Raw genomic sequence first — 17,855 nt, forward strand, 5'->3', positions numbered from 1 at the left:
CCAATAGCTTGAGTTGAGTTATTTAATAAATTACACAAAACCAATGTGCTAACACTATTTGATCAAGGCTCACAAAGGGTCTTCATAAGAAGAACAGTGTTGCAGAAAATGAATAAACAAACCCATGCCAAAATACAGTTACATAGAGATGTTTCTTTCCGAAGTTCTGGTAAACAGACATATGACCTAGCCAGAATCACTGTTGGTCTAGGAAACAGGAAAAAGACAGTAGAAACTGTGGTAGTAGATGATTTGCCTAAGTCTGTGCAGATCCAGGGATTAAAAGAAACAGTTGCAGCACTGAAAGCAGCTAAGGTCAAGTTAGCCTGTCCTGACATACAGACGGACACAATTAGTCCAATTGATTTAATCATTGGAAGTGATTATTATCACTGTTTTGTGCAAAATATAGTAAGTAAACATGATGTTCACTTACACAAATAATCCGCACATAGAAGAGAGGAGCTTACGACGACGTTTCGGTCCGACTTGGACGATTTACAAAGTCACACTAACGAGAAGTAGAGCAGGACGGGTATATATAGGCAGGAAGAGGTAGTAGTAGTAGTAGTAGTAGTAGTAGTAGTAGTAGTAGTAGTAGTAGTAGTAGTAGTAGTAGTAGTAGTAGTAGCAGTAGTAGTGGTAGTAGTAGTAGTAGTAGTAGTAGTAGCAGTAGTAGCAGTAGTAGTGGTAGTAGTAGTAGTAATAGTGGCGGAGATGGAAGGAAGTAGTAATGGGGAAGTAAGGAGGAGGAGCCAGTCAAATACAAAGAAAGGAGAGCACTGCAAGGGAGCTAGGTGCCCACAAGGGAGCTAGGTGCCAACAAGGGAACTAGGTGCCCACAAGGGATCTAGGTGCCAACAAGGGAGCTAGGTGCCAACAAAGGAGCTAGGTGCCCACAAGGGAACAAGGTGCCCACAAGGGAACTAGGTGCCAACAAGGGAACTAGGTGCCAACAAGGGAACTAGGTGCCAACAAGGGAGCTACATACCAACAGAGGGAGCTAGGTGCCAACAGAGGGAGCTAGGTGCCAATAGAGGGAGAGCAAGAATACAGAGGTGGGGGGGGAGGGGAAATAATGAAATAAATAATGAAGGAACAGAAACACAAGACAAATGTAAGAAAGACAACACAGAAGAGAAAAAGGGAAAGAGGAAGAGGGAAGAATAAAAATGGAGGAATCAGGTTAGGTTACGAGTTTTCTGAAGTTTGGAGCATTTTACAATGTAGTGGGAGAGGAAGGCATCTACAGAGACGAAGCCAGGACTAAGATTCATACAAGGAAAGTTGTGTATTAGGGAAGATTCAACAAGAAAGCGATTGTTAAAGTTGGAAGTAGGGAAGACAGTTTTAGCAGAAGATCAGTCAATAGGATGGCTATGATCTCTGACGTGACAGAAAAGAGCATTGTTAGCATCGGCAAGCCTAACACTATTTTTGTGCTCCCTAAGTCTGTCAGAAAGAGATCGACCAGTTTCTCCGAAGTATTGAAGAGGACAGGAGGAGCAAGAAATGGAGTAGACACCAGGAACATCTGCAGACGGAGGAGAGGTATGAACGAGATTAGTGCGAAGAGTGTTAGTCTGGCTGAAAGTAACCTTGATGTTTAAGGGACGGAGAGAATTGTTGAGATTAGAAAGACTGGAAATGTAGGAAGGCAGAGGACAGAAGAGTTCCAAGGAGTAGAGAGTTTGGGAGAGAAGAAATTATGTTTAGCACGTGAGAGGGCAGAGTCTATGGAATGGGAAGGGTAGCCAAGACGGGAAAATGAATTATGAAGAGTGGAAATTCCTCCTGGAAGGAACTGAGGATCACAAATGCGGAGGGCACGGAGAAAGAGGGAGACAAGAACACTTTTCTTGACATGGGAAGCATGTTAGGAAAAGTAGTGAATGTACATGCCACTGTGCATAGGTTTGTGGTAAACGGAAAAGGAAAAACCTGTATCTGAGCGGTGGACATGGACATCAAGGAAAGGAAGCAAGGAATTAGACTCCCATTCAGCTTTAAACTTAATGGAAGGGGCAAGATTATCAAAGGCACCAAGAAATGGTTGGAAGAGACTGGAATCATGAGGCCACAGAGCAAAGATGTCATCAACAAAGTGGAGTCAGAGTGAAGGGCGAACATCGATGGTAGGAAGAACAGTCTCGAAGTATTCCATGTAAAGATTAGCAAGTACAGGAGGGAGAGGAGAGCCCATAGCGACACCGAAGGTTTGAGAATAACATTTACCTTGGAAGGAAAAGGAATTAGAGTCCACACAGAGGCGGATAAGATCAAGAAAGACATCAGTAGGTATAGGGAGATGAAGAAACCCTTCATGGACTTTCTCTCTAAGAAAATCAAGGACATCATCAAGAGGGACATTGGTGAAGAGGGACTCAACGTCAAGACTAAGCATCTTACAGGTTGGGAGAGAGCGAACCCGTTCAATGAAGTCTTGAGAGTGACGGAGGTGGGCAGGAGAAAAAGCACCAAGAAAGGGAGTGAGGGTTTTGGCCAGTCAAGAAGCAAGAGAATAAGAGACAGAACCTCTAGAGGATATGATAGGACGTAGAGGAATATCAGGTTTATGAGTTTTGGGAAGGCCATAGAAATAGGGAAGACAGGGACAGATGACACGAAACCACCTCAAAACTTTAAGGGTGATGGACTGATTACATCGTCTTCAAGTCTCTTCTGCCTCTGTCAACTTTTCTGTACTCGACTGAAGAAGCCTACTGTGTAGGCGAAACGTTTCGAAATAAAGATACCTAACTGTTGCATATGTGTCTTACCTAACAACCTGTCAGTATTTTATACCATTTTAATGTTCAATCTGTCAGACACTGCAACACAAGGGTATCTTGGTACAGACCTGCAATCAACTTCGACAACCTTTACTAGTGAGAACGGCTGGATTTGAGAGGGACCTGACCTCCCAACATCTGAGTTCTTACTTCTACTAGTGACCTACGTCTCACCTCCTGGCGCTATATAAGGCTCCATCCTGTCTCTTCAACTCCATATTGTTTCAGACTATGGAACAATGCTCTTCTCCAGACTGAGGGACTGACCACCTCAAAACTTTAAGGGTGATGGATTGATTACATCGTCTTCAAGTCTCTTCTGCTTCTATCAACTTTTCTGTACTCGACTGAAGAAGCCTACTGTGTAGGCGAAACGTTTCGAAATAAAGATACCTAGCTGTTGCATATGTGTCTTACCTAACAACCTAGCTCCCTTGTTGGCATCTAGCTCCCTTGATGGCACCTAGCTCCCTTGCAGTGCTCCCTTCTTTTTGTATTTGACTGGCTCCTCTTCCTTACTTTCCCATTACTATTTCCTTCCATCTCCGCCACTGCTACTACTACTACTACTACTACTACTACTACTACTACTACCTCTTCCTGCCTATATATACCCGTCCTGCTCTACTTCTCGTTAGTGTGACTTTGTAAATGGTCCAAGTCGGACCGAAACGTCGTCGTAAGCTCCTCTCTTCTATGTGCGGATTATTTGTGTATCGTTCCAGTCACGGTATTGTGCCTTTATTTGTTATTTATGATGTTCACTTGCTGAAAACAGCAGGAGGCCACATGATATGTGGTCCAATTCCCTCTCAAAGTGGGAAAGAAGCTGATATTGATTCAGTGGAAAATGTACTAGTTACGAGAATAACCGCTGATCATGTACCACAGCAAAAATTATCATTACTGGAAGAAATGAATGAACCAGTTGATAAGTTGTGGGATTTAGATGCGATAGGTATTGATGTAAATAAACCAAGCCCACAAGAGTCTCAGACTTATAACCAATATTTGGACACTGTCAAATATAAAGATGGACAGTATGGGGTTAGGTTACCATGGAAATTAAATCCACCACATCTGCCTAGCAATTATCTCATGGCTTTCGGACAGATGAAAGCACAAATACATGAGCTCAGGAAGAATCCAGAGCTGCTGACTGTCTATGATAATATCATACGAGAACAGTTGGACAATAAATTCATTGAGGAAGTAGTCGAAGATAAGTTGAAGACAGAAGCTGACTCATGGAGTCCTGGAGTTTACCTGGAGAGGATTTCGGGGGTCAAAGCCCCCGCGGCCCGGTCTGAGACCAGGCCTCATGGTGGATCAGGGTCTGATCAACCTGGCTGTTACTGCTGGCAGCACGCAAGCTGACGTATGAACCACAGCCTGGTTGGTCAGGTACTGATTTTAGGTGCCTGTCCAGTGACTTCTTGAAGACAGTCAGGGGTCTATTGGTAATCCTCCTTATGTATGCTGGGAGGCAGTTGAACAGTCTTGGGCCCTGGACACTTACTGTGTTGTCTCTCAGTGTACTCGTGGCGCCCCTGCTTTTCATCGGGGGAATGTTGCATTTCCTACCGAGGCTTTTGCTTTCATAGGGAGTGATTTTCGTGTGCAAGTTTGGTGCTAATCCCTCCAGGACCTTCCAAGTGTATATTATGTATCCCTCTCGCCTGCGTTCGAGGGAATACACATCAAGGACCTTCAACCGTTCCCAGTAATTTAGGTGATTTATCGCACTTATTTGTGCCGTGAAAGTTCTTTGTACACTCTCCAGGTCAGCAGTTTCTCCTGCCTTGAAGGAGGCTGTTAGTGTACAGCAATATTCCAGCCTAGAGAGAACAAGCGATTTGAAGAGAATCATCATGGTCTCCACTACGTGTTGTATATAATTGCCTCTAGGACTCGTCTCACCAATTACCATAAAGGGTAAAATACTTATGCAAGATGCATGGAAACTCAAAATTGGATGGGATGAGAACTTGCCTCTAGAAATGAGTCAAGCATGGGATGAAATATCCAAGGAGTTTAAACAACTTCATCAAATTAAATTTCCCAGGCAAATAGGTCAAGAGGGAAACAAGTACACATTACATGTGTTCTGTGATGCGTCAACCAGAGGTTATGGCGCTGTAGCTTACATGAGTAATGCTGAAGGAAGTACACTAATTACTTCAAAGGCCAGGGTAGCACCCTTGAAGGTCAGAACAGTACCACAAGTAGAACTGACAACACTCTATGTAGGTACTCTCAGAGGGTCTGACAGAGCTGAGTGAGCCTTCACAAGGGGCGAGTACTGTAACTTGTGGAACAGAGCTCTTCACTGTAACCGCCATTGACTTTACTCTGTGTAGTATTACTGTTTGTGTTCTATTTATCAGGAAGTTATAGATACATCTTTCCACCTTTCTTATTTATTAATGACATATATTGTGTGCGAAGGCTGTTGCAAAGTCGGCATTTTGTTTGTCCTCCGGTGCATCCTGGATCATGTCACAGTTGTCCAGTAGCAGGAGCGACCTGCTCTAAACCTATGCTGCCCTTGGTTGTGCCATTGTTAGGTATCCAAGTGGTTGGCGATCTTGCTTCTAAGCACCATTATAAAGATTGTTATGATATGGAATGTTAGTGTTATCTATCTGTATTTCTTTTAATGCTTTTCTGCCATCTTTGTGGAGTGAGGCTATATCCGTTGTTTTTAGTGACTGTGGGACGACCCTGTGTCTATGCTCCCTCTCCACGGAATATTTAATGCACGTTAAAGGCGGCTTCTTTGCAGTTATTGATGAACACGGAGTTCCACGAGTCTGTACCGGGACAGAGTGCATGAGCATGTCATTCATTGCTTTTTGAAAGTCCTATGGTGTTAGGATTATATCAGAAATTCTTGAATTACCCACATTTTGAGTCTCAGTCAAAAAAAAAAAAAATTCATTTAGTCTTATTAACTGCCCACTACACGATGAGTCATACTGGTACTTCTGTATCTCACAGTTCATTGTTGTCATCTGTGTAAGTCACATCTTGTTTAAACAGGGGCCCAATTCTGGCTGTGGTTTTTGCCCTAAATTTAGAATAAGAAAATAATTTTTTTTGTATCAATTTCGTTTATTGCTTTAAGTTCTTTCTGTGTTTCTTGGCTCCTGTATGATTTCTTAAGCTTAAGTTCGATGTTTACCATTTTTCTGGCCAATGAAAACCTTGACTAGAATCACAGTATACGTAAATATCTCCCGAGATTACATCTCGCTAGTTTACCTACATATGGATATATAAATGGCCCAGAAAGTAGGCCCCAAAAAGGCTTAATGGGAACACATCTAGATTTATATCTAGAGTTGACTCATCAGTTGCAAGAAAATTTACGATATTTACTAATTATGTTTTGTAACTTATTTTCATTAATAAGACAGTACCTCGACAGTTAGCGAAGGTTATTACACTGTCTGGGTTTACATTCCTCAACAATTAGACGATAAAACACAAATAAAAACTTTGCATATAGTTTAACCGTCATCTGTGTCTCTGTTAAACTTCCAGAGACATTTATACTTTAACATCGATCAGCTTGTAACATTAAAATTGCTCCATAAACATGCTTGTCTAATTCCATGATATCGCAGCGAGAGAATGATTTTCTCTGGCTCGTTAATGCGTCTCACGACATTTACTTTCGTTATTTACTTCATTCTAATATTTCTAAAACTAAACTAGATATACTAACGCTATATTCTACATATTCCTTCATGACACTTTATCATGAAGGAGTAATTCACTGTGTGATGAAATCCATAACAATGTACATTAGTTTCCCTTATTTTGAGTCAGTTATTATACCTGGCGGCGCCAATAACCACGTTGTTAGTCGTACCATAAGTCAAGTTCTCCAGTAATGGCGAAGAATCAGAGTTAACTCAGTGTACATAAGTTAACTGAAAGTGATATTAACTGTATTATTTCCGTAAATGTATTATAATATTCTGAATTTATAATATATGATGGCAGAATAACACTGAAATATAAAATAGAATAATTCACAATATTTTGTGTTTTTTTCAGTAAGGTTGAAGTACTTAGGTTGTGTTTACGTCAACGAGACAACCAGTGGTGGTACTGTACCATGCCAAAACCCGCCTTAGATTTTGAGGTAAATACTACGTAAAACGTTTACTGATTTGGAAGTCATTCTTATTCCTTATTACTACTACACTTCTCCTGTTTCTACCATAACCACTACAAGTACTAACCCTATTACTGCTACAACTATTGATTCAATTACTACTGCTACTACTACTACTGTGAAAATTATTACTATTATTATTATTATTATTATTATTATTATTATTATTATTATTATTATTATGTAAGTAAATCACTTGCAGGAGGTTTACAGAACATTACCTGAATTATTACCTGCAAGTAATTTGGGTGAGGTAAGTGGAACTTAGTCACAGTAGGTCACTACCACTCTCAGGAAAAGCTAGCCCTGACATTAATTAAATTAAAAATTACAGTATTAAAACCAGCTACTCTAGTAAATAAAGTTATGTAGACTGTATGCAATTTTGGTTTACTTGCTGGTTACACAAAATATTCATTTTATTTTTTTATTATCACACCGGCCGATTCCCACCAAGGCAGGGTGGCCCGAAAAAGAAAAACTTTCACCATCATTCACTCCATCACTGTCTTGCCAGAAGGGTGCTTTACACTACAGTTTTTAAACTGCAACATTAACACCCCTCCTTCAGAGTGCAGGCACTGTACTTCCCATCTCCAGGACTCAAGTCCGGCCTGCCGGTTTCCCTGAATCCCTTCATAAATGTTACTTTGCTCACACTCCAACAGCACGTCAAGTATTAAAAACCATTTGTCTCCATTCACTCCTATCAAACACGCTCACGCATGCCTGCTGGAAGTCCAAGCCCCTCGCACACAAAACCTCCTTTACCCCCTCCCTCCAACCCTTCCTAGGCCGACCCCTACCCCGCCTTCCTTCCACTACAGACTGATACACTCTTGAAGTCATTCTGTTTCGCTCCATTCTCTCTACATGTCCGAACCACCTCAACAACCCTTCCTCAGCCCTCTGGACAACAGTTTTGGTAATCCCGCACCTCCTCCTAACTTCCAAACTACGAATTCTCTGCATTATATTCACACCACACATTGCCCTCAGACATGACATCTCCACTGCCTCCAGCCTTCTCCTCGCTGCAACATTCATCACCCACGCTTCACACCCATATAAGAGCGTTGGTAAAACTATACTCTCATACATTCCCCTCTTTGCCTCCAAGGACAAAGTTCTTTGTCTCCACAGACTCCTAAGTGCACCACTCACTCTTTTTCCCTCATCAATTCTATGATTCATCTCATCTTTCATAGACCCATCCGCTGACACGTCCACTCCCAAATATCTGAATACGTTCACCTCCTCCATACTCTCTCCCTCCAATCTGATATTCAATCTTTCATCACCTAATCTTTTTGTTATCCTCATAACCTTACTCTTTCCTGTATTCACCTTTAATTTTCTTCTTTTGCACACCCTACCAAATTCATCCACCAATATTCATATAATACAAAAATTATTAGTGTTATTTGAATGGAAATTCTTAATAACACTTAACATTTAATTACTGGAAGACAATGCTGATGGAACACAACCTAACTATACCCTAACAACTAGGATTTATGATGACCAACGCAGGAACTGCTATACGTTATGGGTATGCATCATGTAGCTAAGGTATGTTGTTGTGAAGGATTCATCGAAGTCCTCTTCTTGAGGTCCTGCAAATTCCCTGTCCTAGTTCTTCTCCAAAGGACATTAACACGGACTCCTATTACAAATTCAGGCTGAAACACCCCAATTTCAATTCAAAGTTTATTCTCTATAAGGATTACAATGTTGATTTTACAGAAATTTGGTTATTGTGTGGTTTACATGTAGTAAAATAGTGATTACAGAGTGTACCACTAGAACACCTAGCATGGCTAGGCATTTCGGGCAGACTTAGTTTTATTCTTAATTGTAAAATATTACAAATTATGAGGTAAGTTGGTATTATGGCTAAGTGACTAAATACTAGTTTGTGAGTTTAGCAATGTGAATGCTTTTGTTTTGGCACAGTACATAGTTTCAGTTTTGGCCTCCGAGAAAACATTATGAAAGTTCAGTATAAATAATATTAAGATCAATGAAGAGAAATTTCAATTACTCCGATATGGAAAACTCGAGGACAATAACAGTGTACCGGAGTATAAAACAAATTCTAAATCACACAATAAAGCGAGAAACTAATGTGAAGGACCTGGGAGTGATAATGTCAGAGGATATCACGTTCAAAGACAACAGCAATATATCTACCACATCTGCCTGGAAAATGATAGGCTAGATAATGAGAATCTTCAAAACTAGGGACACCAAGCCCAAGATGGTTCTCTTCAAATCGCTTGTTCTCTCTAGGCTGGAATACAGCTGCATACTAATGGCCCTTTTCAAAGCAGGCTAAATTGCAGACCTGCGAAATGTGCAGAGAACTTTCATGATATGTATAACTACGATAAAGCAACTAAATTACTGTGAATGGCTCAAGTCCCTTGTTTTGAACTCCCTGGAACACAGGCGAGAAAGATACATGATAACATACACTTAGAAAATCCTAGAGGGACTAGTCCCAAATTTGCACACGAAAATCATTCCCTACAAAAGCAAAAGACTGGAACATCCCCTCCCCCAGTGAAAGGCAGGGGCACCATGAGTACACTAAGAGACAACACAATAAGTTTTAGGGGCCCAAGACTGTTCAACTGCCTCCCAGCATACATAAGGGGGATTACCAATAGACCCCTGGCTGTCTTCAAGCAGGCACCGGAAAGGCACCTAAAGTCAGTACCTGACCACCCAGGCTGTGGTTAGCACGTTGGTTTGCGTGCGGCCAACAGCCTGGGTGATCAGGCTATAATCCATCACGAGGCCTAGTCACAGACCGGGTCGCGGGGGCGTTTTTTCCCGAAACTCTTTTTAGGTATACTTCAGGTATACTCCAGGTATACTCCAGATAACCTCGCAAATCCACAGCATGGTACAACAATGGTACAGCATGGTACAACAATAATTTGCCCCACAGCATGGTACAACATTAATTAGTCCCAACAGAATGATGTAACATTAATTAGCCCCCACAGCATGATACAACAATATTTAGCCCACTCACAACATGATACAACATTAATTAGCCCACCCACAGCATGATACAACATTAATTAGCCACTCACATGATACAACATTAATTAGCTACCCACAACATGATACAACATTAATTAGCCACCTACAGCATGATACAACGTTAGTCACTCACGGCATGATACAACTTTAATTAGCCTACCCACAGCATGATAAAACATTAATTAGTCATCCACGGCATGATACATTAATTAGCCCACACAGCATGATACAACTTTAACTACCCCCACAGCATGGTACAACATTAATTAGCCCCCACAGCATGATACAACATTAATTAGCCAACTCACAGAATGATACAACATTAATTAGCCCCCACAGCATGATACAACATTGATTAGCCCCACAGCATGATACAACATTAATTAGCCCTCACAGCATGATACAACATTAATTAGCCCTCACAGCATGATACAACATTAATTAGCCCTCACTGCATGGTACAACATTAATTAGCCCCCACAGCATGATACAACATTAATTAGCCCTCACAGCATGATACAACATTAATTAGCCCTCACAGCATGGTACATTAATTAGCCCCACAGCATGGTACAACATTAATTAGCCCTCACAGCATGACAAAACATTAATTAGCCCCCACAGCATCATACAACATTAATCAGCCCACCCACAGCATGACAAAACATTAATTAGCCCCCACAGCATGATACAACTTTAATTAGCCCCCACAGCATAGTACAACAAAAATTAGCCCCCACAGCATGAAACAACATTAATCAGCCCCCACAGCATGATACAACGTTAATTAGCCACCCACAGCATGCTACAACATTAATTAGCCCGCCCACAGCACGATACAACATTAATTATCCCACACAGCATGATACAACATTAATTAGCCCCCACAGCATGATACAACAATAGTTAGCCCACCCAGAGCATAGTACAACATTAATTATCCCACACAGCATGATACAACATTAATTAACCCCATAGCATGATACAACAATAATTAGCCCACCCACAGCATAGTGAAACATTAATTAGCCCCCACAGCATGACGCAACATTAATTAGCCCCCAGCATGTTACAACATCAGCCCCCACAGCATGATACAACAATAATTAGCCCACCCACAGCATGGTGCAACATTAATTAGCCCCCACAGCATGATGCAACATTAATTAGCCTCCAGCATGGTACAATATCAGCCCCCACAGCGTGATACAACAATATTTAGCCCACTCACAACATGATACAACATTAATTAACCCACCCACAGCATGATACAACATTAATTGGCCCCCACAGCATGATGCAACATTAATTAGCCTCCAGCATGGTACAACATCAGCCCCTACAGCATGTTACAACAATATTTAGCCCACTCACAACATGATACAACATTAATTAGCCACCTCCAGCATGATACAACGTTAATTAGCCACTCACAGCATGATACAACATTAATTAGCCTGCCCACAGCATGATACAACATTAATCACCCACGGCATGATACAACTTTAATTAGCCCACCCACAGCGTGATACAACATTAATTAGCCCTCACAGCATGGTGCAACATTAATTAGCCCTCACAGCATGGTACAACATTAATTAGCCCTCACAGCATGGTACAACATTAATTAGCCCTCACAGCATGGTACAACATTAATTAGCCCTCACAGCATGGTGCAACATTAATTAGCCCTCACAGCATGGTACAACATTAATTAGCCCTCACAGCATGGTGCAACATTAATTAGCCCTCACAGCATGGTACAACATTATTTAAGATCAAATATGTCTTAGCACTGTCCCGTTAAAAAAGTTCCTTATTATATACTGACTCGACTCTGAGTGAAGATGTACACCGTCAGCTGGCAGCCATAACTAACTGTTTAGCAGGCAAGTTTATTATCTGCATGTGATATATATTCTTGGTCTTCTTCAATAGTCTTACTTTATATTCTAAGCAGTTTAGTTGTAATCATCAGCAGTAATCTCGTACTTACCTCCTGGCTGTAGAAACCTGTGTTCTACCTAGTCATTGTGGTAGTCTACAAGCCTCCGGATGCAACATCCCAGCAATTCCAGGAACAGCTGTTAAAAATTGACCACTGTCTGGAAAATCTTCCAGCTCCTGCACCCAACATCTTACTCCTGGGGGATTTCAGCTTAAGGCATCTAAAATGGAGGAATATAGCAAATAATATTGTTGCAGTAATAACACCAGGAGGCAGCTCTGATGAAAACTCACACTCACACGAGCTTTTAAATCTCTGCACAAAATTCAATTTAAACCAGCAAATAATAGAGCCTACAAGACTGGAGAATACACTAGACCTCATCTTCACTAACAATGATGATCTGATAAGAAATGTCACCATATCAAAAACAATATACTCAGATCACAACATAATTGAGGTTCAGACATGTATGCGTGGAGCCCCAGACCGACATAATGAGACTAGTCACGAGGGAGCATTCACCAAATTCAACTTCAATAACAAAAACATAAAGTGGGACCAAGTAAACCAAGTCCTAACCGATATAAGCTGGGAAGATATACTAAGCAACACAGACCCCAACTTATACCTAGAACAGATTAACTTGGTGGCACTCGATGTATGCACAAGGCTTATTCCTCTAAGAAAAAGGAGGAGTAGATGTAAAATAGAAAGAGACAGGCGCTCCCTTTACAGGCGACGGAAAAGAATAACAGAGCGGCTAAAAGAGGTCAATATATCTGAAATGCGTAGGGAGACACTGGTCACAGAAATAGCAAGCATCGAACTTAAGCTAAAGGAATCTTATAGGAGTCAGGAATCGCGGGAAGAAATAAAAGCCATAAATGAAATCGAAAGAAACCCAAAGTATTTCTTCTCCTATGCCAAATCAAAGTCGAGAACAACGTCCAGTATTGGGCCCCTACTTAAACAAGATTGGTCCTACACAGATGACAGCAAGGAAATGAGTGAGCTACTCAAGTCCCAATATGACTCAGTTTTTAGCAAGCCGCTAACCAGACTGAGAGTCGAAGATCAAAATGAATTTTTTATGAGAGAGCCACAAAATTTGGTTAACACAAGCCTATCCGATGTTATCCTGACGCCAAATGACTTCGAACAGGCGATAAATGACATGCCCATGCACCCTGCCCCAGGGCCAGACTCATGGAACTCCGTGTTCATCAAGAACTGCAAGAAGCCCCTATCACGAGCCTTTTCCATCCTATGGAGATGGAGCATGGACACGGGGGTCGTTCCACAGTTACTAAAAACAACAGATATAGCCCCACTCCACAAAGGGGGCAGTAAAGCAACAGCAAAGAACTACAGACCGATAGCACTAACATCCCATATCATAAAAATCTTTGAAAGGGTCCTAAGAAGCAAGATCACCACACATCTAGAAACCCATCAGTTACACAACCCAGGGCAACATGGGTTTAGAACAGGTCGCTCCTGTCTGTCTCAACTATTGGATCACTACGACAAGGTCCTAGATGCACTAGAAGACAAAAAGAATGCAGATGTAATATATACAGACTTTGCAAAAGCCTTCGACAAGTGTGACCATGGCGTAATAGCGCACAAAATGCGTGCTAAAGGAATAACAGGAAAAGTCGGTCGATGGATCTATAATTTCCTCACTAACAGAACACAGAGAGTAGTCGTCAACAGAGTAAAGTCCGAAGCAGCTACGGTGAAAAGCTCTGTTCCACAAGGCACAGTACTCGCTCCCATCTTGCTCCTCATCCTCATATCCGACATAGACAAGGATGTCAGCCACAGCACTGTCTTCCTTTGCAGATGACACCCGAATCTGCATGACAGTGTCTTCCATTGCAGATACAGCAAGGCTCCAGGCGGACATCAACCAAATCTTTCAGTGAGCTGCAGAAAACAATATGAAGTTCAACGATGAGAAATTTCAATTACTCAGATATGGTAAACACGAGGAAATTAAATCTTCATCAAAGTACAAAACAAATTCTGGCCACAAAATAGAGCGAAACACCAACGTCAAAGACCTGGGAGTGATCATGTCGGAGGATCTCACCTTCAAGGACCATAACATTGTATCAATCGCATCTGCTAGAAAAATGACAGGATGGATAATGAGAACCTTCAAAACTAGGGAGGCCAAGCCCATGATGACACTCTTCAGGTCACTTGTTCTATCTAGGCTGGAATATTGCTGCACACTAACAGCACCTTTCAAGGCAGGTGAAATTGCTGACCTAGAAAATGTACAGAGAACCTTCACGGCGCACATAACGGAGATAAAACACCTCAATTACTGGGAGCGCTTGAGGTTCCTAAACCTGTATTCCCTGGAATGCAGGCGGGAGAGACACATGATTATATACACCTGGAAAATCCTAGAGGGACTAGTACCGAACTTGCACACGAAAATCACTCACTACAAAAGCAAATGACTTGGCAGACGATGCACCATCCCCCCAATGAAAAGCAGGGGTGTCACTAGCACGTTAAGAGACCATACAGTAAGTGTCAGGGGCCCGAGATTGTTCAACTGCCTCCCAGCATACATAAGGGGGATTACCAACAGACCCCTGGCAGTCTTCAAGCTGGCACTGGACAAGCACCTAAAGTCGGTTCCTGATCAGCCGGGCTGTGGCTCGTACGTTGGTTTGCGTGCAGCCAGCAGTAACATCCTGGTTGATCAGTCTCTGATCCACCAGGAGGCCTGGTCACAGACCGGGCCGCGGGGGCGTTTACCCCCGGAGCTCTCTCCAGGTAAACTCCAGGTAATACCAGGATTTTTGCTGCTCTTGAACCGTGATGTTCATTAAAGGAATTTGCCACTTGCAGAATACCTTTTACGATGTTGATGGGTATACAACCTGCCTCAGTATCGTTACCTCCCAGAAACAAAGCTGTTAAGTGGTGTGGACAAATTAGTGCGTTCTTTAAAACAGAATTTGTATTAAAATTCAATACTCTAACCTCTGGCTCTCTGAATAACTTTGTTACAATCAGGGATCCTTGGAAAGTTTATTGGAAGTTGACTATGACCTACAAGTGCAGTTTTAGACATATTTGTTGGTATGATAGCTTAACCTAGGAATTTGCAGTCTATAAGCGGTGAACAATACACTGTTGAACTTAGGAGTGAGTGTCTACTGCTGGCAAGTAATTACAAGGCTTGACCTACACACTGGTTTATGCCACTAACAACAAAAATTTACACAGAACGACACACAGTTAAGGAAGGTTAAGGGAAATCAACCTGACGACACTGGAGGACAGGAGAGATAGAGGGACATGATAACGACATACAAAATACCGAGAGGAATTGACAAGGTAGACAAAGACAGGATGTTCCAGAGATGGGACACAGCAAAACGGGGACACAGTTGGAAGTTGAAGACACAGATGAATCACAGGGATGTTAGGAAGTATTTCTTCAGCCACAGAGTAGTCAGGAAGTGGAATAGTTTGGGAAGCGATGTAGTGGAGGCAGGACCTATACATAGCTTTAAGCAAAGGTATGATAAAGCTCACGGTTCAGGGAGAGTGACCTAGTAGCGACCAGTGAAGAAGCGGGGCCAGGAGCCTGGACTCGACGCCTGCAACCTCAACTAGGTGAGTACAACTAGGTGAGTACAACTAGGTGAGTACAACTAGGTGTGTACAGTCTTTGATTAGCACAAACAAAATTGGAATCCCACTTCTTAGGTAGTCAGTCAATACATATATTTGCATGCAAGTAACTTAGCCTAAAAAAAGCCTAACTTGCCTAATTCACTTACATATCTGTAACTTGACTTCTATGTGACTTCTCTCTTTGATGCTACGTGCTTAGGAAAATAGTTTCTGCAATCAATTAAATAATGTTAGAAATCCCAGCCTACATTCTAGTGAGTCCCTGTATTCTCTGAAGTTTCTTTAACTATCTTTAATGTACACAGAATGATTACTAGCTTCTGGCTAAATATTCAAGGGACAGTTCACTTAGCCAACTCGGTTGCCCGCTAAGTATCCTAGCTTGGGCTCTAGACCTGTTCATAACACAATGCTAAATTATTCCTGTCTTTCCCCCAATAATACGAATGACCTCGGTGTGTTGGTGATGCCTATCTATTTATCACTGCCAGACGAGTATTTTTTAAGGAGCTTGGAAGGTGGATTTTTTTTTTTTTTTATATATATATTTTATTTAAAAGACATACATAGTAAATAAAAATAAACGACAAATTACATAGTGAAAACAATGATGAAAAATTCTGCATAGTACATGTACTTTCCAATTAACATATTACATCTGAAAGACACAAATCTGTACAGTAAACAATGACCACTCCAATCCTTGAAGTAATGACATTATGTCTGGAACACTAAATCTAACCTAAAGACTCCTTGGCAAGTACATCTAATTCCTGATTGTACATCATGCCACGGAATGTACACTTTACATTGTACATCCTGCCACGGAATGTACACCTTACATTCTAAAAACACTACCCCCCCCCCTTCTTGCATGTCAATCCACCTGACACGTAACAATCTTTATATGTAACTGTATATTGTATGAAATACTTTCATTATTCCATATTGAACAACATGATACGTTCAGTATCACTCAATGTATTGATATAATATAAAATTCAATTCTACATGATTCATGTACAACGTATATCTACTAAACACCCAAACATATCACCTTCTCCAGGAAGGTATAAATATATACATATGTTACATACACTTTACAACACAACCAGTGAAACTATAAGCCTAATCCTATGTCATCCATCAATTACCCTATAATATATATCAACTCAACGGTAACCTAAACCTACGGGCTCTATAGAGCTCCCATGAAAAAACAATATGTAATAAGAAAACAGGATAAGTCAAGCTTTCTAAAAATATTTCACCCATATCATTAAAACCACTACTAAGATGTAAGTCTGTTAGCACAAAACATAACAGTGCATGACCTTCACACGTCGATAAATACTGAAGCCTTCCTACCACTCGCAATACTTCATGTGTATATATATATTTCGCATTCACACAGTGCACCCACATTGTCATTTCATTACACACATACCAATAATTTCGTTGCAGATATATAATATTCCATCACATTACGACGTCTGTCGTCCTTTGTCAATTGCATAATTAATAATTAAATTGAAGAACTTGTATCGTTCACAACACACAACCCGCTCATCACACAGTCAAAGGCACTTATGTCTCAGTACTATATTCATTCTCTTCCACACTAAACCCTTTCACACTGTCCTTATCGGGAAGCCAGCCCGCCGCGACCCCTTACATTGCACGTAAATCCCATAAATCCCTCAACCGAAAACTCCGATAGCCCTCAGTAAAAGCAGTCTCCCAACTCCCTCCATAAATTTCCCTATTACGACACTTAGTTCTGTAAAATGTCGCAGCTAACACCTTTATCCTCTCATCCACGCCCACCTCCCTCATGGCCCATGACGTATATATAAAATCCGTGACCAAATACGCCACTGCATTCTCCACCATCTTACTCACCCCACCTATATCCAAACTTAAAGCCCGCAACACCTGCAACCCTCCCCCACCCACTAACCTGAACACCTTTCCTAACCAGACCCGCACAACTTCTATACAGTCACAAAAATATACCGCATGCAAAATTGTCTCCATGCTTCCACACGCTCTACATTCCCCTCCCTCCCTTATCCTCCTATTGAATAGGACAACCCCAGACGGCAAAATCCCATGTAAAAATCTAAACATTACCTCCCGAACACCCGGTTTTACACGTAATTGTTTTAGACGCGTCCATATTTCGTTCCACGCATACATAGGGTAT

General features: G+C 41.4%; 1 protein-coding gene across 3 annotated transcripts in view; it reads left to right on the forward strand.

Moving 5' to 3' along the window:
- The window catches only part of LOC128693196 (uncharacterized), a 94,244-nt gene that overhangs the window by 28,757 nt on the left and 47,632 nt on the right, over nt 1-17,855 (forward strand). For all 3 annotated transcript variants that reach the window (XM_053782676.2, XM_070089530.1, XM_070089528.1), the window contains one exon: nt 6,858-6,945. In XM_053782676.2, the coding sequence (XP_053638651.2) occupies nt 6,858-6,945 (88 nt within the window). The remainder of the gene's footprint in view (nt 1-6,857; nt 6,946-17,855) is intronic.

The sequence above is a fragment of the Cherax quadricarinatus genome, chromosome 28, assembly GCF_038502225.1.
Source record: "Cherax quadricarinatus isolate ZL_2023a chromosome 28, ASM3850222v1, whole genome shotgun sequence".
NCBI lineage: Eukaryota > Metazoa > Arthropoda > Malacostraca > Decapoda > Parastacidae > Cherax > Cherax quadricarinatus.